We start from the raw sequence: 21,499 nt of genomic DNA, 5'->3' as shown, positions 1-21,499 counted from the left end.
ATAAACAATTGGGCCCAACAATGCCATGTTTAGATCCAATTTTGCTGTGTGTCCCAAATAAAGCAAAAATAATCATCATCGCAGCAGCAACAATGCAACAATCAGGTGAAGGAGAAGGAAACAGACTCACCCATGGACCTTGCTAGGGGACTGTCCAGCTTATTTACTCTTAAACAACACCACCTCCTAGAAGATGTTATGATGGCCACGTTGTGGATTAGAACTCTGAGGCACAGATTTATATAACTAGTAAATTGGAGAGCTGGTATTTAGATCCATACCTGCCATAGCTGTTGCTTCTGAAAGCACACCCCTGACCACTGTACCCCACCACCATTACCACATGCGTGTGTGTATCAAATGTAAACCTAAACTCAGCAACAACAAACAATTCAATTTAAAAATAGGCAAAGGACTCAAATAGACATTTCTCTATTTAAAGATACATACATGGCCAATAAACATATGAAAAGATAGCCAGTATCACTAATCATTAGAGAAATGCAAATCAAAACCACAGTGACATACCACTTCACACCCATTAGGATAGCTATGATAAAAAACAAAAATAAAAACAAACAAAATTCCAGAAAATAACAAGTGTTGGTAAGGATATAGAGAAATTCGAACCCCTGGACCTTGCTGGTGGGAATGTAAAGTAATACAGCTGACACTGTGGAAAACAGCATAGTGAGTCCTCAAAACATCCAGCAAGTCCACTTCTGGGTGTACTGAAATCAGGCACTCACACAGATACTTGCACAGCAATGCTCACAGCAGCATTATTCACAACAGCCAAAGGGTGGGAATGACCCAAATGTCCATCAGTGGATTACTGGATAAACAAAATGTGGTATACACATACAATTAAATATGATTCAGCCTTATAAAGGAAGAAAATTCTGATACGTGCTACAACATGGATGAATCTCAGAGACATTATGCTAATGAAATAAGACAGACTCAAAAAAGGACAAGTTTGATGTCACTTACATAAGATACCTAGTCAAATTGGAGACAGAAACTAGTGTGGGGTTTGCCCAGGGTTGCAGGAGGGAAAATAGGGAGCTACTGTTTAAGGTGGACAAGGTTTCAGCTGGGGAAGATGAAGTGTTCTAGAGTCGGATGGTGGTGATGGCTGCACAACAATGTGAGCATACTTAATGCCACTAAACTGCACACTTAGAAATGGTTAAAGTGGTGTATTTTATATTAATATTTTACAACAACAAAAAAATGAACAAATATAAATCCAGGAGTATTTCAGAAAATGGTCATAATAAGTGTGTAGAACCATATCATAGGCCAACATGTCCTGGATCAGCAGGGCAAACATTCTGCTAGTAGAGATAGCAAGGAATTATAATATATGTTAGTTATTTTATAATACAGTCAGGTTATTTAGTTTGAGCAAGTCAGCTATTTTGTGCAATTAAAGCAAAACAGTAGCTAAATTCTATACTACAGGTCTCAATACAGAAAGTAGTCTTCATAGACATTAATTATCAAGATTTTCTGTAAAATTATTGTGCCGTTAAATTGTCTAGCCAATCATATCTATGTCATTTTAATAAGCTCATAAACAGTTTTGCTTAATTGTAATAATAATAATATATATACTTTTTTAATAGTAAGGAAACTGCTTTATTCTCAGGGTTTCAGTATGGTTAATATTTATAAAAGAGGACTATGGTTTAATTTTTTTCAACTGAGGTAAAATATATATAACATAAGATTTATCATTTTTTCCAAATGAAAGTAACTTTGCCTTAAGCAAAGGAGAAATGGATTCTTCAACTTTTTTCCAAGATTAAAATTTATGTTTCCAGTACACTGGAAATAGTTGTGTTACTTTTACCTTCATAGCAGATGACAGCTAAAAAAAAAATTTTTAACACAACCTTTTAAAACAGGGAAGCAGACCACAGGAAATGCTGTATTACAAATTATCTAAAGTCTATAGAAATGTTCAATGCAGCTATAATTATTTTATGAACAGTCATCTTAAAGATAAACAGTATCTAATAGCATTGGGTAATATTTTCTCAAGTTGCTGGGTTTTGTCCAACACAAGGAAATTATGTGTCAAGTTAATTCCAGTCACCAAACACTCTTGAGATATGTAACGACATTAGAAGCGAAATGTCTTCCCTGAATTCTTCAACCACTCAGTAAGCCACTCTGGATCCAGGCCTCCAGCGCCCCTACTGTCCGTTCATTGTAACCCTGACCCCCCTTCTCTCCTAAAGAGGGCTCCAGCTACCCTGGGGTTCCAGGGAAGGAAGACCAGGAACACAGAAAGGGACGCATTAAAGCAGCTGTGGAAAGATTTGGCTTCCTGAGAAAACAGAATTTCTACCAGCCCAGCAGGTCTGGAGAAGGGAAGTGAGGTAATGTGACAGGTGATGTGACAAGTCAAGGCCAGAGCTGGAGCCAGGGCACAGCGAGGTGAGAGCTGCTCCCAGCCTTTCCACCCCTGTCACCCTCAGGCCAGGCTAACCAGCAGCCCTGGTTCCTTCAGCTCCTCCCCGCCCCCGCCATCTCTTCTTAACCACACCACCAAGAGCTGCCCCAATTCCCAGGCAGCTTCAATTACTGGTCTCTGTTAAAGGACAAAGGAAAAACTATATGGCTGTAAAATTCCACGTAATGTCAGCGGAAAATGGTGGTTGTAAGTGAAAAAGCAGGATCTAAATGTAAATATAAAACATCCCATATCTGCACACAGTACTTTACTTACAGACACTGAAAACACTGAAAAAAATACCTCAATATGTTAACAGTGGTTATTTTTCATGTGATTGAGAGTGCTTTAACTTTCTATGTACCTTTCAGTATTTTTCCAAGTTTTCTACGTGAGCATACATTACTTTTGCAGTAAGTAAAAGACAGTAAATTATATTTCTTTAAAAGAAAAAAATCACTGGACAAATAAAGTTACCAATGTTACCAGCTAGTTATGGAAAAACGATTGTCCTGTTAACAAGAAATAATTCCACTCTAAAGATCTTAATGGCTGCAATGTAGCAAATAATTGTCAAGCCCTTCATATTTGGTCCAGGCAGCATAGACCAGTGGTTTGTGTTAAATTCTGACAAGAGTAAGATATTTCAGATTTTAAAATTTTGTTTTTCTTGGCAAAGATGGGTTCCCAGGAACATTATGAGAAATGTCACAATTTTCCACATCCGATTTGGCCAAAACGTGGGATATATTGTCAAGAAAACACCACTAAAGAGTTGAGGTTTTCCACCCGGTTCTATTTTTTTAAGGTCAGCAAATAGACTTTCTTCCTCCTCTAACTCATAGAATTCCCTTGGATGAATCTTCAATGGTATTAATTAGCATTAAATTCAAAGTTATAATATCCAGCTTAAGGAAAAACTCAGGGCTGAATTAGCTCACACTTGGACGGGTATTAGAAAGAATTAAGTTTTCAAATTTATTTTTCCCAAGTGAATTCCTTGCCCAGATGTTACTTGACATGTTTTGGTTTTTTGGGGGTTTTTGTCTGCAGCCTTGCAAAATGTTACTAGTTCGAATGCCAACAGTCTCATTTTAGCACAGGCCAGGAACCTTGGTTCTTTTAAAATCTCTGAGAGCATTACAGTTTAAGCACATAGAAAGGAAATGAACATAAGCCTTCAGCAACATAAAACTGTTCCTACAAATTCTGACCCACAAAAGGCTAGTCCACTGGACTCGACTGGATACTTACTAACAGCTGTTCTGGAGCTGGCCCACTTACCGTAAGGTGTCACTTGTGATGGGTATGCTGATTAAGTCCAATAAAGAAGTTCCTCCACCTAGTTCCCAGAAGTGAGCAATATCTTTTGGCTGAAAAAACAGGGTATTTTTCATATTAAAATTTTTGCTTTTTTAAAAATTTTAAATATTTCTTATACTTTATTAGCACAAGCCAATAATAATTATGGATATGGAATATTACAGTCCTCAATCAACCCCTTCTTGGCAGTCAGAACTTTCTCCTTTCTCTATCCCATCCCTCAACATGCATCAGAACATCGATTCCAAAGAACAAAAATGAAACATTAAGAATATGTATGTGTGTACATAAATGCCTCAATTCTGGTAATACCTTAATAGAAGACAGTAAACAGTGCCCCAATTCTGTAAATATCACAGAAACAGACACTCAAATTTGAAATAAAATTAACCAGCTGAACACATTTGGTATTACCTTTTGAAAAGTTATTTTCTAGATAGAAATTAAACAATTGAACGGGAAAACATCCTCACTTAGGGAGGCAGAAGCTCACAAGACAAATCAGACATACAGATGACAGTCCTGGCTGCATGTCGGGATACCTGAGCAAAAGTTAAGCAGACCATCTGTGCCTGACTCCCAGGGGGACACAGCAGCCCTAGCAAGGGCAGCACAAGTGGCAGGTTGGGGAACAAGGGGAGACGCAACAACTGCTCCTCTTTCTACATGACTCAAACATTAGGAGATTGAAAGGGCTGCGCCATCAGGCAGCTTGGAAATAGGACCATCTATTCCATGACAACCTTCCCAGACTACTAGCTGATGGCATCTCTGCTTCTGGCCTGATGCTGAGGAGCCTTCAGGACACAAGATTGTGTGAGGAACTGATAAAGTGCTTCCATTTAGAACTCTTAGGTTACATTAAATCTGAGAAAGACATGAATCTTTTAGAATGAACATGGAGAAGTCCAACTTGATAACACAAAGTTTAGAGGAAAAAAAAAAACGATGAAAAAGAATCGCATGAGTTTTTATTTATCTGATACCATGAATTTGGAAGAGAAAGATGGTTATTAAAGCAGTTTTAGATGAATATATGTATTTTGTATTTTTGACAAGTGATCATCTCACTAAAATTGTTTTGCTGTTGATATTTGAATCACTATTTGTTGGGGAAATACGTTTGCATTGGAAAATCTCCCTTGATTAACAATTTGATGAAGGAAAGTTTTTACAGCTCTTCTCAAAAGTTAAGCATATGAAAGTTGTCTCAAAATTTCCAACGAAAAGGGTAATTCCACTTCTAGGCTTATCACTCATGTAGAAATTCATGTGGGTCACAAAAATAAAGTTCTCCCAACATCTCAATATATTACGTTTTTTCTTTTCTTTTTAATTTCACAGTTTTAATAACCAACTTGCATTAATAACCAATCCAGGAAGCAGCAACAGGCAGTTTTAATTCTTTATACATTGCTTAATGATCAAACATTTGGACTGGATCAATCTATAAAAATTTGCCTATGTTATGGGAGGTGTAGGACCTTCTATTCTAGATTGTTCTTCCGTACACCTAACTTTATTTAAGAAATGGCATCTTTTCATGTGAGAACTCCAATATAGAATTTATTTAGGATTTCTTATTCCAATATACACTCCAGACTATTCCTCTATCCTGAATAATTTCTAACTTTCCTCTGCAGATACACTAAAACAAGTGAGAATAGGATTATAAGCAATTAGGGCCTGTGGTCTCAAATAGCATTACCACTTTCAAGATTTATATGTAAAATTACTAATAATTTGGATTTTGAGCAGTATATTTTCATAAATATTCTACAGGTCACATCCATATTTTTAGCAGATTTTTTGGGGAGACAAGGTAACTCACAATATTATTCTCACTTGAAAGAAGAAAAAGTCACATTAGCACAACATAAAGGTGCTGAAAAACTGTACAATAAAGTAACAAAGGAATCTTATTCCAGCATTTTAAGACATAATAAATGAAAAGGCCAAAATATTTTCACAGTTCAGTTGGCTTCATGTGTGCTGAGTTGCATTTGAGTTTAGAAAGTACATAGCTATGAAGCGTACAGCTGGCTATGTTTACTGACTGTAGATAAGAAAATAGTAAGAGCATCAGGATGACCACTCCTCCATCTATGGCGTAGCAATACTACTTAAAAGAGACACTCACTACGTTATGCCCTTTTGCTCTCCTTCCATACGTATATTCCAAAGCTAAGGTTGGTTTCGGTGGCTCATCCCTGCATAATAAAGACAAGTAGCATTACCATCATGGGTGGTACTCTTTTCTTATGCTATCAGCTTGCCTGGTTTATTTTTGCTTCCTCTTAAAAACTTTATTAGTAAAGTTATAACTTGTATAACAACTGAAGTAAAAATGATTAAAAATTTACACAAAAATTAAATAAACTTTCAAAGAACCATCTTAACAGATTTTAGTAGCAGCTGTGGAGGTGAATAATGGCACCTGCATGTACTGGGGGCACCCAGAGGCAGTGTTGTGGGGCAGAGAAGGCAGCGGGGCTGGCAGTACTGACGGCCGTGTCAGGGCACAAGCTCTCTGCATCTGGGCCAGGTGAGAAGCTCTGGCATCAGGTTTATGCTCAGCCTGGATGTGGGGAGCTGGGAACCTAAAGACTATCCATTTTAATGGAAACATCAGTGAAAGACTTTAATACAGGTCTCTATCCGAAATCACAGCTCAGACATGGACATCATTTAGCTAATGAGAGCTGCAAACAAATAAGACTTTCCTTATCAACTTCCTGCAACACCTACCAATCATAATCCATTTAGGATTAATCTGCTGGCATGCTTCTATGGTATAGAAAGTTAGAAAATATATAAAACAAATGGTAACATGCACAGTTTGAGGATCAATAATGTACTTCAAAATGTACCCATGAGCAATTTAAAGATTATAATCAATGTTCAAATAAGTAGAATAAAAAAATTAAATATCAAAGTAGCATAGCCAAAAAAAGTAATTACTATCATAGGCTGAGTAATTATGTTAATTTCTTCCCCCAAATAAGGAAATCCAATATTAATCCTGTACATTTTGCTTGACTGCTGTTTTTTCTTTAAAGGAGATCTTAAAAGCCATACTAAGTCACTAAGAATTAAAGTATGTTGTTTCAGCCTCAAAATTATTCTCTTTCCATATGTCTTTTAGGTTCTAACTTGTCCCACACAACAAGAATACACAAAAATGTAGTCTCTAGAGGTTAATGTAACACTTACCTGTCAAGACACCTTAGAATAATAGTAGTCTTTCCCTGGAAATTCAGAAAGAAAGAACACTGTGTTAATGTCATCCACATGTAAAATTTTATTATTGTTCATAATTGTGGCCCAAAATAGCTTTTAATCACTTGAATGATAAATTACCTGGAAACTAGAAACTTTCAGAATTGTTCCTAAGTTTGATAAGTGGAAAAAGTTAACTGTCAACTTTCCATCAGAGTGTAACTACACTGCTATTATTATAATTATAAAGTCCCGCAGATGACAAATACTAGCAAATCATACCTCATTTTAGTGGTCAACTTGGCAGCTGTCTTAAATTTTCTCTCTACTCATCAACGCTAATTACTGGTTAAGCTGATGAGTAGTGTCTTCTAAAATGTTTTAACTCCAAATTGTTGAAGTGGAAATAAAAAAAGATAACATACAAATAAAGGACATGTTGCAAACACGTTCAAAGTGAGCAATACAGAGTAGAGTACTTTTTTTGGTTTCTTTTATTTCTAGAAGATGTACTTATCCTAACTGTCTTTTCAGGAGTCATGAAATACAGATTCTGGTCCCATTTCTGCCACTAATCATGAAACTTAACTTCACCTCTTAACCAGGGACGAGCTCAGTGGTTTAAATCATTATTTGTTTGTTTTTTTTAATAGTAAAACTTATTTCTTTTTAAATGGATAATCTCTTAGAAGAAAATAGATAAAAGAGGAGCAGCAGGGAAAGCTGTACTGAAGGAAACCTTTAGGATCCAAGAAAAGCAGTTTGGAAAACTCTGAACTACCAAAAACATAGATTATTTTACTGTATGTGTGTTTTTTTAAACCAAGAAACCTATAACATTTACCAAAAAAAAAATCATAAATAAATTACTCCAGATTATATCTGGGCTATGATCAAACTGAATGACTTTTTTCTAATGAGATACATAAACAATTGGACTAGTACTAAAAATGTATATTATTGAAAGACATTTAAAGGTAGGTGTTATAGCAAAGTGAAAAACTAGAAACAATAGAAATGTTCCAAATAGAGAACTGGCTAAATTAATTATGATAAGCCATATAAGGAAACAGCATGCAGCTATTAGGAATGATGATGTAGGAATACACATACTGACAAGGTAAGACATGCATAATAGAGTGGCATGACGCAGTTTTCCAATTAAAAATAAATCTTTTCCTACTTCTTTGAGATGCACATACATAGATATATATAGAAAAATAAACACAAATAAATCTAGAGAGACATCACATGTTAATAGTGAATGTTTCCAGGTGATAAACTTCTAGGTAATTAACTTCTTTAAGATAATCAGGATTTTCTATCCTACACCAAACATGTGTCACAAGTAGTGTTAAATAAATGAGGACTACAATACCTAAAAATTAATGTATTCTATGTACAAGAAAGTATACAGACTAACCATATTTTAGAATTGGAAGGAATCTTAGATATTTCTAGACAATTTTCTCAAATTCTCATGGTCCAATAGTATTGATTTAAATTATTTTTATTATAATTTCATATAAACGTATAGAACTACTTGGGGGAATTCCAAATAAACTCAACTCTGGACACTGAAATCAATTTTTAGATTATCATTAAAATAATGATCCAAATTTTAAAAATTCACTGCAACTCTAATCCCATAATCCTCTACACACCCCTTCATCTGGCATAATAATCCCCTCCCTTCTAAAACCCTTCCACTCTACAGCTCCAACTCCATGGTACAGACAAACTGCCCTTCCCTCAACTTCTTCTTCAGAATGTTCTCTGTACCTATCAGCCTGAACTAAAACATGGCTGTTTCTGGACCACTTCCTCTGCAGTCTTTATTCTCACCACCCCCACGTACTTCAGGGCCCTCCCTGCTCCCAGTGCCACCTTTGAACAATTACTCTGCTTCCCTCCTCTTGTATAAACCTTAGAGGCTTAAATCAGTCTACACTCATGGTTGTTGTCTCTTTCAGCTCACAGTCTCCCCGTCCCTCTCAGCCACTGTCATTGGTCTTGTTAACTTCACACCCACAGTGTGTGTATCTTTTTGAATTAATTCTTATTTTGTGGTTGGCTTCATTCCTTTGAAAACTATGTAAGTTTAAAAAGCTAAAGCTCTAAATGTTCTTAGAAACAATGAACAGTACGTATATGTAATTTTTTTAAATGTGCAGTATATTGTGTATATGTATTTATACGCAATACATTGTATATGTGCAGTCAAATTGTAACAATTCTACCTAATAAAACTGAAAAATGAAAAAAAAAAAACAACTTTACACCCACGTATGTATGGGCAACCCACCTAAGACCCCAACCTCTCAGTGCCTTTGCCTCCTCAAGAGACCTTTTCCTTCACTCTGCTTCTGCCACATGTCACTTTTAAGGTTCTATCGAACCATTTCACTACTGGAAATTGTGCCACTTCCAAAATCACACACACAAACCACGCATTCTCTAACCACTTCTTCAGGAAGCCCCACAGTAATAACTCTTCAGCTTTAGTGTGTGGTCTCAAAAATCCATCCATCCTTCTGAGACGCAGCCAGAGACAGGGGTGCTCGGGCTACCTGGGCACTGATGCGGCCTGGTAAAAATGTTGTCTCACTGATGCAGAAGTTAGTTCCTAAAAGCTTCACATCTGTTAACATGCCCTTAGGTAGAAGCATGAAGAGCAGAAATAAAATGGTAGTATTTATAATATAATAAAACAGATGGTCCTGACTTAGGATAGTTTTACTTATTATTTTTCAACTTGATGATGTTACTGGAATGCAATCCCACTGTAAGTTGAAGGAGGTTTGTAATATGAACCCCAAACAGGAACAGGCTATGATACTACATGAATTGTGGCATCTTGGATCTGTAAGCCTCGACATTTTTTAGACAGTGTCACCAGGAGTTCTGCGTCTCTCGCAGGAACTTTGTGGGCTAAGCAAAGCTGCATGCAGATATGATGCATCTACTCCAGCTCTGTATGGCCACTTTCAAAACCTTTTGTACCCTTGGCTAAACAAAACAGAAACTTACAGCTAGTGCTATAAAGTGTTCCAATGAATATGCTGTCCTTTTCCCCCATGTTTTTCACAACAATAAACAACCTTTTGACAAACATCATTGGTACAATTCAATTATTCTTTAAATGAAGTTCCTAAAAGTGAAGTAACTGAATCCAAAATATGAATATTATTAAGATACTAACTTACTTAGAATCTGACTTAGATATTTAAACACAACATTGTAAATCGACTATACTTCACTAAAAAATGCATTTGAATGAAAATGAATGAGCAGAACATATATAATCCCATGACAATATACCAGAGACTGTTGCCTGACCATATGAAATGAATTACACATAGGATATCTCATGATAGACATCACAAGAGGAATATAGGTAAAGTAGAAATAGTGTAGGCAGTTATCAACTGCTCAAGATCATGCCTAAGGCAGTCTGAATTGAGTTTTCTGTCTTTCCCAAAAGAAATGATTCAGACCCACACAGAAACTAGGATTAGAGAGAGATTAAGTGACTCGTTCCAACCCAGAATTCTATACCTAGACAGACTTTCCATCAGGAGTTAGGGTAAAATAAAGGTATTTTAGACATGCAGGGTCTTATAAATTTTACTTCTCATGTATACTTTCCCAAGAAACTACAAAAGAATGTGCTCCACAAAGATAAGTAAACAAACTAAGAAGAAGGAAGACACAGGATCCAGGAAACTGAAGCTCCAACACAAGAAAGAGGCAAAGGGAGTCCCCAAGATGTTGGGGAGGGATGGTAGCTGTGCAGGTAGCTGTCCCCAAGAATAACCAGTACAGACTAGCACAGAAGGTCCAAAGATGGGAGGACTCTGGCTGGAGAGGGGAACTTTCAGATGATTTGATTCAATTGACCACATGAAAAATTATATTGACTGTCTACAGGGGATTGTGGAAGGCATTAGCAATAGATACCCTCGGAGCCAGCCTCAAGGATGTTCCCAAATGATCCCTAGCTCCTGGTATTCACAGCCACATGTAGTCCCTCACACACTGGACCACAGTCAGTCTTTGTGACCAATAGCATATGGCAGAAGTGATGGCATGTCACTTCCAAAATTAGGTTATAAAAGACTGTGGCCTCTGTCTTAGATACCCTCTCACTTGTGATCTCTCATTCTGGATGAAGCAAGCTTCCATGTTGTAAGCAGCCCTGTGGAGAGGTCCACATGGTGAAGAACTAAAGCCTCTGGCCAACAGCCAGCAAGTAACTGATGCCTCTTGCCAGCAACCATGTCAAGGAGCTTGGAAACCGAGTCTCAAGGTCAGCTGAGCCGAGAGAGAACTTTAGTCTCTGATGACACCCTGACTATAACTTTTCGAAAATTCTTAAGCCGGAACCACCCAACTAAGGTGCTCTGAGATTCCAGACCCTCAGAAACTGGGTGAGATAATGTTTGTTGTTTTAAAAGTTTGGGGCAATGCATATAAAAACTAAGGTACATATGAAAACTAAGCAAATTTTAAAAGTTTTAAACTTCAGGAAAAAGTTATTTGAGAAAGGAAATAATCATAGTTCTGCACTTGGCACAACAGCAAAACAATTTAGATACTTAAAATAAATTAACACTGAATATTGATTTAGCCTAGAATGATAACAACAATGTAGCTGGAAGTAGGAGTTTGAGAGAAATAGGATAGTAAAATACTCTTCTACTATTATCAGAAATTCAGCAGTGTCTAACACTGAAAGTCTGGGAATAGCCCAGAAGCACACTATTCAGAAATACAGAAGTAACTTGCAGAAGAAACAGTAAAAAGATATGAAAACAGTGGCTCTGAGGAGAGATTCTGAACAATGTGGAGAGGTTTGTTATTTTACTTATGCACGTTTTGATAATCTTTAAATTTTTAAACTACATACATGAATTACTTTAATAAAAGTAAATTTAAAATAATAAAAAAAGACTGTAACAAAGGATCCAACTGAATACAATGAAGGACAACAGCATAAATGAAAAGACTTGCAGAGACCAAGCTCATCCCTAGTGAGCAGGGTTATGGGATTACTAACATTTTTAAAAAATTATTTTTATTTTTATTTATTTTGGGGGGAATTAGATTTGTTTGTTTGTTTATTATCATTATTTTTTAATGGCGGCACTGGGGATTGAACCCAGGACCTTATGCATGCTAAGCACACGCTCTACCACTGAGCTATACTCTACCCAACATTTTTCAATACAACAACAGGAGCTCAAGCGTCTGGAAAAAGAAGCTGACAGACCTGTCCTAGTTCACAGTAGGCAAGCGAAACCTGAAAAATTCTGTTCTCTTCTGAGAATTTCACATTAGAATAATTCCAGTTGAGTTACCAGATCATGACAGACAGACAATCCATGACATATAGCATCCATGACACAGAAGGTATCTACACTTTCTACAGTAGTTAAGCAAAACCTCAAAAATTCTGTTCCATCCTGAGAAATACACATTAGAATCAAGGCAGATAAGACAATCCACAACTGACAGAGAGTTCATGACAGAGGCATGGCTGAAAGAAATGCTAAAGCTGAAAAAGACTCAGGGAGACAAGGTGGTTGCCACTATTTGAAGGGCAATTTTTAAATATTTGAAGGTTTAACAAGTAGAAGAATTAGACTTACTCCTATACTTTCACAGGTCAGAATTCGGACCAACGGTGGAAGTTACAATGAAACAGACATTGGTTTTCTAGTAAAAAGGATTTGTAACTCGGATTTTCTAATAACAAAAATTGAAACAGGCTGCCTTGTGAAAGAGAACACCCCCATTGCTGGAAGTATTCAAACCTAGACCATATAAACACTGCTTGCAGTGGTTCTTAACCTTTTGGGGAGATGTTAGAACGCTGGAGAATCTAATTTCCCATTAAAAAGAAAAAAGACACTGGTGTGCAATTGTACACAATTCTGCATACATTTCTAAGGAGTTCATGGACCCCCAATAAATACCTCCAAGGACCCCAGGCTAAAGACCCCTACTGTAGAAGAGTAGACTATCGCTAAGTTCCCTTCAGTGTCTAGTGACACTAGTTTAAGAAAAGTGAATGTTAAATGTGTTATACTCTATATAGTTCATATTTTTATCGTCTATACGCTTGTTTCAGTTGTACAAGTTATCTATAAACATGACCATGAAAAGAGTATTTATGGGTCCTTTGTGCAAATTGGGAAAAGAAGACTTCTCTGGGCTGTCTAATCAGGAACAAGCACCTCTTCCTCCGAGATGCTGTGATCCAGGTCAGGGCACACCGCTTGACAAGAGTCAGGCTGGATGTTGGTCCCCACCCACCCAGCCAGATCCAACCAGCCAGCCAGAGATTGGTCATCTGGTTAAAGAGCTGGAGTATCTAAATTCTCACCGAAGTATTAAAATAAATTTTACCACTGGTTGTTAAATCATCACAAAACTTGGGGGAAGAAAAGGTTGGAAAAAATGCATTACCCCATTTTTACTGCCAATGAAGAAGACAGACTTTTCTCCAATTTCAACTCCATCACCTTCACTTCCATTACTGCCCCGTTTTTCCACTTCAGCTTTTGCGATTTCCCAGAGTGTTTCACTGTAAGAGAGGCAGAAAACCAAAGTTTAGAGAAACAAAAAGAATCCTTTCTAAAATTTATTTCAAGCTCAGAGAAATTTTATTTCAGTCAAATTTGTGAAATAAATCGACATTATCTTGAGGGGACCATGCGCTGATAAAACTTCTGAGGATTAGTCATTTTCTTTGTGCATCAGAGAAACAGGAAAATGATAAACCGAGCCTTTTTCACCCGGATTTGAGGGCTTCCGGGCAAGGCTGAAAGCTGTATGTGTTAGCCTCTCACACACACATGAATGTACAATGACTTTTGGAAATGTACAACTTGAAAACCACCAACATCTAGGAAAATGGTGAACGTGCAAAACCAATGTGTCACATAATCTTTGCTCCCTGGAATTCGTTTGTTTGTTTTTAATTATATTTTCTGGCTCAAGATTTCTTTTTTAAAATATAAAGAAAGGGGAAAAAATCACCGAAAATCACTTTGGAAAATCATCCTTTCATTAGTCTACATACATATATTTTATACAAATAAGATTATATCATTTTTTAAAAGTAAACCCTAAATGAAATACGGAGTATTGAACTAAAAAAAAAAAATGAGCAAGATTTGATATAAGCTCGAATCTGCTACTTTCTACATAAAGTATGCCAAATTGGGCAAGCTACCCAATCTCTCTGGATTCTTCATTCCTTTAGTAATTTAATAAGTATTTATTGAACACTTAATATATGCAAACTTCTGTGCTAGTCCCCAAGCTCATCTCTGTTCCTCCATCTCTAAAATGCTGCTTAAAAAAGAATACCAACTATACAGGATTATCATGAGTGTTAAAACGTGATAATTCACTTAGGTTAGTGTTTGGCCTATATATAATTACCGAAAATTACCTAAAATTATTGAGTGTTTATCATTATTATCATTAAAGAACCAGGAATAAAAAAGGGAGTTACAAAAAATCAAAATAAGTGACTCTAAATGTTTGCATTAAAATACACACAATTATTTCACAGGTGAGGCCTCAGCCCGGGCCTGCTTGCTCCTCAATTACACACCATTTCTTCATAATGTGATTATCTGCTTTCCAAGTTCCCAGAAGAAAAGAGGGAAGGACTTACTGTAACCAGTCGTGCCACTGGTGGAAATATTTATAACTGTAACCAATTACATGCTGAATGGAAGCTGACAGTTTTTAAGGTTTATAAACTTAATGGAGATCACATCGTGGATCCAGTGTGAGAACAGACTCAACCTGCTCTATGATGGACTCTCGGACTCCTCTCCTCCCCACCCCCACCCACATCCTTATAAGTGGTTCATAAAAGTTTTAGGTATGGTCTTGAGAACTAGTAATTAAAAATTGACATCATAGAAGGGAAAAGCTAAATGGTAATAGGTGATTAAAATCCTACCCCAATGCGCCTTTAAATGTCATCTTACATTTTTCGGAGTGCTTTCACAAGTTTCCCCTCATTTATGGTTGTCGTGAACCCCTGCACCCGGAGGGGTGGTCCCAGAGGAAGCGGCTTTGTGGTCTGGCTCGCCGCCTGAAACCCAGCTTCTAGAACATTTCGTGGCCCGCGAGAAACTCTTATTTAAGTGAATGATTGGAGGTGAATGATGTTTCAACATCTCTTAACTTTTTCAACTGGGTAACTTTTCTACCTATTTCAAAATCCACATTCTCAAGGATAGTGCCTACGGCCCTTTGACCATCCAGACAAGAGTTGCAAGCAGGGCAGACCCACAATTTACTTCCACCGTCACGCATGGATTCTTACCACCCCACCCCCGCAAATACCTCCAGCCGCCTCTCCTCCTCAACGCCCATCCCTTCCAAGTGGGTTGGGGAAGAGGGGAGGCTCTAGAGGGGAGCGTAAGCCAGGCGCAAGCAGGGTTGTAGAGATAGATACCTGGGCATAGTGGCTCGGCTGCCCCAGGGTCGTGGTAGCCGCGTAAGGCCCAGTGTAGAATCAACCGGACCGCGAACTCCGAGATCTGTCCGGTAGCGCAGGCTCCTGGGTTGCCATGGTAGCGACGTCACAAGCGCGGCTTGCGTGCGAAAGATGGGCATCATGGGAAATGTAGTTCTCAGCGTTCTTGTTCCAAGACACATCCCCAGCTTCTTCCCCCAAGACTTGAGAGAGATACGGTGGTAATAAAACCGGGACCTAAAAGCTCTGGGCTGGAAGTGTTCTTTTATTTAAAAAATATTCCACTGAAAGTACTGACTGCATGCCAAGGGTCTCTGCCCTCTCTAATTACTTTTTATTCCCTAATAGCAACAATTTGGGAATGGAGGGTGAAAAAAATCTCCTGAGCTGTATTCTATGATTTATTAGAGGCAAAAAATATTTACCATTTCAGTACTTTCCAACTTTCTGCTTGTTTAGTTGTATTGGGTTTTATGCAATAGCACATCATTTATTAATAAGCTAAGAAAGCAAATACATGTCCAGAATACTTCATTTACTTTATCTCCAAATCAGTATCAAACATGGAGTTATTGCTATATGCAAGACAATGTGCTACTCAGAATAAGGAATGAAGATCCCTAACCTTCAGAAAGACTAAGTATAGCTACCAAAAGGAAGCCAGTGATAACACGCTATTGCAGAGAGGTACAATTTACATAAGAACAAGTGACTATGCCTTTAAGAGTTGGTGAAACATTCATGGCAGTGACAGTGTTTGATCTGTCTTGAACGCTGGTAGACCCAGGTTCTTTAGCCCAAGATGTCCTGAATATTTGAAGGAGAAACTCCCCCTCCACCCTTCTGCCATTTGTCTCGGTCTCCATGGTGTAATGTTCAAGAATTTGGGCTTTGGAGTAAGGTAGACTTAGGTTTAAGTCCTGACTCAGCCACACTGGTTAAGTTACCACATTGCTACAATGGACAAATTATTCAATTTCTCTGAGCCTTAGTTTCTGATCCTGTAAAGCAAAGGGAAATGACGAGTTTTAAATAAGATAAGTATATATAAAACATAACTTACGTGTGTCTGACACATTATAAGTGCTTAATACTTGTTATCATGTGGTAAACTGCTAATCAGCTACTTTGAAAAAAGAAACACAAGGAAATGAAGTAGATGGTTGGTAGGGAAAAACAAGGCATTCACTTCAGATAAAATCTTTGGGGACAAAATTCTCCCAACATCTAGGTGCATTCTGGAGACAGAGAAGACTACAGTTGCACATAGGAAGGGAAGTAATAGAGTAGCATTCAATGAAGAAAGGCTGATAGCAAGGGAGATTGCTACATCTACCATTAACTCAGCATCTACATCCTGGGGCTAGCCAGCCTATAAACTCACAAACTGATGTGGGAGAAGTTGTGATGAATTGTAATGATTTGGGTTCTGGAACTTTAGACTCCCTTTGCATGTTAATTCAGAAGACCTGTTGGTATGGGTAACAGTAATGGCAGCTAACATTTTGCCAAATGTTTGCTCTGGACCAGGCACAGGACTGGCACTTTAAAGTTATAATTGTGCGGATAACTGGGAAAGGTGGTTGAAGCAGGGAGCCAGGTAACAAGGAAGGTGAAAATTATCTGTCTGGGCCCTGATCACCAGCATTGATCTAGGAGTAATTCAGTTGATTCAGTTGATCTGATTGAGCAGGTGAATTCCCTTTTCTACCCTTATGCCTCCTGAGGCTTCATACTTAGAGAAAGTGACTTTACTGGGTAGATGAAAACTGTTCTTAAGGTAAGAATATACAAAGATTTGAGCTCCCGTGCTGGATCAGCCCAAGAAGACTCACAGATTTCAATGCTGGTGATAAAGAGGAGACAATTTTACACTGTTTGCTGGATAAGATGAGCAACAGTGCAGAAGGATAAAAATGTGTCCAGGGCATATATGGGGACCTGTGACTAGTTAAGGGTGGCGTCAAGGTGGGAGACCAAACTGGGCAGGTAGACTGAGCTACAGTGAAAGATCTTGCAGTCTGGATTTTACTGTGTTGTTATGAGAAACCAAATAAGATTTCAAATAAGTGTGCCATGACTGAGCCTGCATCAGTGAGATAATTTTTTGCAGCTGTGTGCAGGATGCTTTGGCATCTGGAAGCCCATATGGAGGCTATTAACAATCGCCCAGAAAGTGACAGAGTTCTTACACTTTCCCCTTGTTTTCAAAGTTATATAAGCTTATTGTAGTAAATTTTTAAAAAGGTATATAGAAAAAATAAAAAGGGTATAATAAGCAAATGCCAGAAGTAACAACTATTAAACATTTTGATGTATTTCATTTTAATCTTTTCTGATCTTTCTCACATTGTTGAGATTTTACTATAAAGTTCATTAACATTCTGGTTTTAACATGTGTTTTCCCATATCAATTTTTTAAAAACCCATAATATAATTTTGATGGCTGCATAAGCTTCCACTACATAGATTTTTTTTTTTTTTTTTTTTTTTTTTTTAGTAATTTACTTACGCATTCTCCTAATATGAATGTTTCAGGTGGTTCAGAGTAAACACCTAACAGGAGTTAGACTAATCAGAGTCCATCTCTGGAATTTTTCAAACTAGAATTAGGAAAATGAAGTCTTTCCCTCTCTGGAGAAAATTGCCATATTTCCTGCTAAATACAGAAGGTATGTTGTGGTGAGGGAACAGGAAGCAGACGCAGAGCTATGTCAAGAGAAAGTACTGGCTCAAATCTCGTGGTTCTGATTGCCCTTGAGGCTCGTGTCTTCCTCTTTGGATTTGGTTGCTTAGCTCTCTGATTGTGTGATACATCCTAGTATCCTTGTAATAAGCTTTCTCCTTTTAGTCTAAGTTAGTTCAAGTTGAATTTTCAAATTTACAACAAAATCAGTGCTGGCTAATATAGATAGTTACTAGAGAGCAGAAAGTGAAGGCTTGGGGAAGGGGAGAAAAGTCAGTATTTCCCTCTTGGGTGACTGATGAGTTGATGATACTGTTGACCAATTGTTGGGGGCACAGAGTCGAAGAACCAGGTTTCGAGGGCATGGTGAGTTTGAGATACCATCCAGTAGGCAGTTGGATCATCTGGAGTCCACTGGATTTGGCAGTTAGTGGGTCAATGGTAATCTTACATAGAAAAGTTCCAGTAGAACAGTGGGGGTATGACATCAGTGTTAATGATACTCACTTTATCCCAGGGGGAAAAAAATCTTATAATCTGTGCATAATCCCAAAGCTAATAACTCTCCTTAAGCTTTTCCAAGGTTACTCATTTTCTATACACTTTTCTTTCATAAAAGGCAACACTTACTGGAGTTTGATAAGCTCATAGTATTTTCTAGAAATTGAGGAAGTTAATCACTTCTCAGCCATCTCTGGAACTACCCAACATTCAGTTCTCAGGGACTCTGCTAGGGATTCCTTAGGTCCACATAGTGAGACAGGGAATTAGCCTTTTCCAGCCACTGCCACTGTTGAAGAGTCACCTGATTTCTTTATTATTATGGTAAAAAACTCGTAACATCTACCTTCTTAGCTATTTTAAGTGTACACTTCAGTAATATTAACTGTTGTCACATTGTTATGAAAGAGATATCCAGAACTTTTTCATCTTGCAGCGTGGATATTGTATACCCATTAAACATTAATGGCCACTTCCCCCTCCTGTAATCCTTGATAACTACTTCCCTAGTTTTTGCTTCTATGATTTTGGCTACTGTAGATATTTCATATGAGTGGAATCACACAATATTTGTCCTTTCTTGATTGACATTTTGCTTAGCATAAGGTCCTTGAGTTTCATCCAGGTTGTAGCACGTGACAGGATTTCCTCCTTCCCTTTTTTTTTTTTACATCTTTAAACAATTATAGATGAAATTCTCATTTTTAAAAATCATGCATTAATAGGATTTTTCTTTTTTAAGTCTGTGTAATACATCATTGTATGTATATTCCACATTTTCTTTATCCATTTATCTGTCGATGGACATTAGGTTGCTTCATGAATAAAACTGTGATGAACATGGGTGTGTAAATATCTCTGCAATCCTACTTTGAGTTCTTTTGGATATATACCTGGATGTGGAATTGCGGGATCATATGGTAATCCTATTTTTTATTTTCTGAGGAACCTCCATAGCATTTCCCATAATGGTGGTACCATTTTGCATTCCCACTAACAGTGCACAAGAGTTCCAACTTCTCTGCATCCTCTCCAACATTTCTTGTTTTCTGTTCTTTTGATAGTGAGTGGCCTCTCTTGATGGGTATGAGGTGATATGTCATTGTAGTTTTGATTGCATTTCCTTTATGATTAGCGATGGTAAGCATCTTTTTCTGTGCTTATTGGCTATTTGTGTATCTTCTTTCTTCAAGTCCATTTCCTACTCAGGTTGCTTTTTGTTGTTAAACTATATATATGCTGATATATTCTGGACATTGACCCCTTATCAGATATATGCTTTGCAGTTATTTTCTCCCAGTCTGTTGGATGCCTTTTCACTCTGTTGATTGTTTCTTTAGACACACAGAAGTTTTTAAGTTTGATGTAGTCCCATTTATCTATTTTTTATTTTGTTGCTTTTGAAGAATCCTCTGATTTTAATAAAGCCACCAATAGAATCCAGCAACACCTTCAGAAAAGGATGCCACTCCCCCCACAAACCCTGTCAATTAGAAAATTATGTTAGTGAAGTGTTGGAAGGAAGGGAACTCTATTTCCCATGCTGGCGTGAACATTTATGTCTTATTTTGGAGTTATTTGCTAATAGATGTTGCCCGTGTAAAAGTTTTTGTTTCCTGCCTGTTATTGGACCCAGAAATACTTAAAAAGCATCCGATGAAGGTTTTTGGACTGATGTTGATTATAAATGTGCCTCCAGAATCACTGTGACTATGTTCAATTTAGGTAAAATTAAGCTCAATAGGGAAAATGATACTATAGAGCAAGTGTTTATCTCATCTCCTCACCTCAGCCTCTGCCCAGGCCCATCCAACTCTTCATGTAGGACTGACCTTCCCACTTAAATGCCCAAGAAGAGCTTGAGTCTTGGTCCCAGTGAAATATGGACAACTCTTATTTCACCCTAAATCTCTACGTGCGGAGTTTACCTTAATTTGGAGTTTAAAATTGCTCTTGTAGGGAGAAAATAGAGGGAAGTTTGAGAGGAGAGGCAATACCTGCATGAACCCGTCAGCAGAAAAGCTTCTTCACGTTGTTACTCCTGCTCTTCACTTTCTCTTCCTTAGTCTCCGCATTTCTGGAGCCTTCGCTCCACAGGAATCAGCCCAGAGACTCTGCATTGAGGAAGTCCAAATTCCACGACAGCTGGGGATGGGTAGACAGGTGAAATGTGTTCTTGGCGTCCCAGGAACACGTAAAGCCTGTTTCTAGAGAAATATGGTTAATATGGTTAATTCTTCAGGATTATACTTCAGTACAATTATGGGTTACAAGTACTGTTCTAGGAACATGACTACCATGTATTTTTTTTTTCCCTATGGAAAAAATGTCCAAACAATCACTGATGAACACATTTTTCAAGCAAAGACTCGTATAAGTTATAACTGCCTTTTCTTTCAAATTGAGAGTTAAACTCATTTCTGAACTATGGCAGTGTTTGACTTTAAGGACACACACACACACACACACACACACACACACACACACACACACACACAAATCCGGAACACTTAAGATAAACTTTTAGAACACAGTCTAATCAACTCACCTATGTGAAATAAGCTTCATTAAAATTTTTTGAAATCACGAGAGAACCTCATGATTCACACATATCGTACATGTGTCAATGTGCGTACATACATATGAAAATTACAATTTGCCAAAAGAGCTTCCTTTTATATGGATAAAACAAAGCAACACTGAAGACAAAGCAGGAGTGCAAGAGAAGGAGGTAATAACTACCATTTTCACTAGTAGTACACCTCAGCTTTGACAATGAAAACATTAGGTATTTCTTGAA

At 37.6% G+C, this 21,499-nt stretch overlaps 1 protein-coding gene across 2 annotated transcripts in view; it reads right to left on the bottom strand.

Moving 5' to 3' along the window:
• The window catches only part of DYNC2LI1 (dynein cytoplasmic 2 light intermediate chain 1), a 34,314-nt gene extending 12,931 nt beyond the window's left edge, over positions 1 to 21,383 (bottom strand). Inside the window, exons 1-5 of one of the 2 annotated variants that reach the window (XM_010967716.3) lie at positions 15,492 to 21,383; positions 13,478 to 13,595; positions 7,001 to 7,035; positions 5,928 to 5,997; positions 3,749 to 3,837 (exon numbers count right to left, since the gene is read on the bottom strand). In XM_010967716.3, coding sequence (XP_010966018.2) covers positions 3,749 to 3,837; positions 5,928 to 5,997; positions 7,001 to 7,035; positions 13,478 to 13,595; positions 15,492 to 15,694 — 515 coding nt within the window. In that variant the 5' untranslated portion in view covers positions 15,695 to 21,383. The remainder of the gene's footprint in view (positions 1 to 3,748; positions 3,838 to 5,927; positions 5,998 to 7,000; positions 7,036 to 13,477; positions 13,596 to 15,491) is intronic. The other variant, XM_010967717.3, reaches the window with a different exon arrangement.
• Positions 21,384 to 21,499: the final 116 nt, after the last annotated feature.

The sequence above is a fragment of the Camelus bactrianus genome, chromosome 15 (genome assembly GCF_048773025.1).
Source record: "Camelus bactrianus isolate YW-2024 breed Bactrian camel chromosome 15, ASM4877302v1, whole genome shotgun sequence".
In the NCBI taxonomy this organism is placed as follows: domain Eukaryota; kingdom Metazoa; phylum Chordata; class Mammalia; order Artiodactyla; family Camelidae; genus Camelus; species Camelus bactrianus.
Note: the sequence above shows the minus strand (reverse complement) of the source record. Positions and strands in the feature narration are given on the sequence as shown.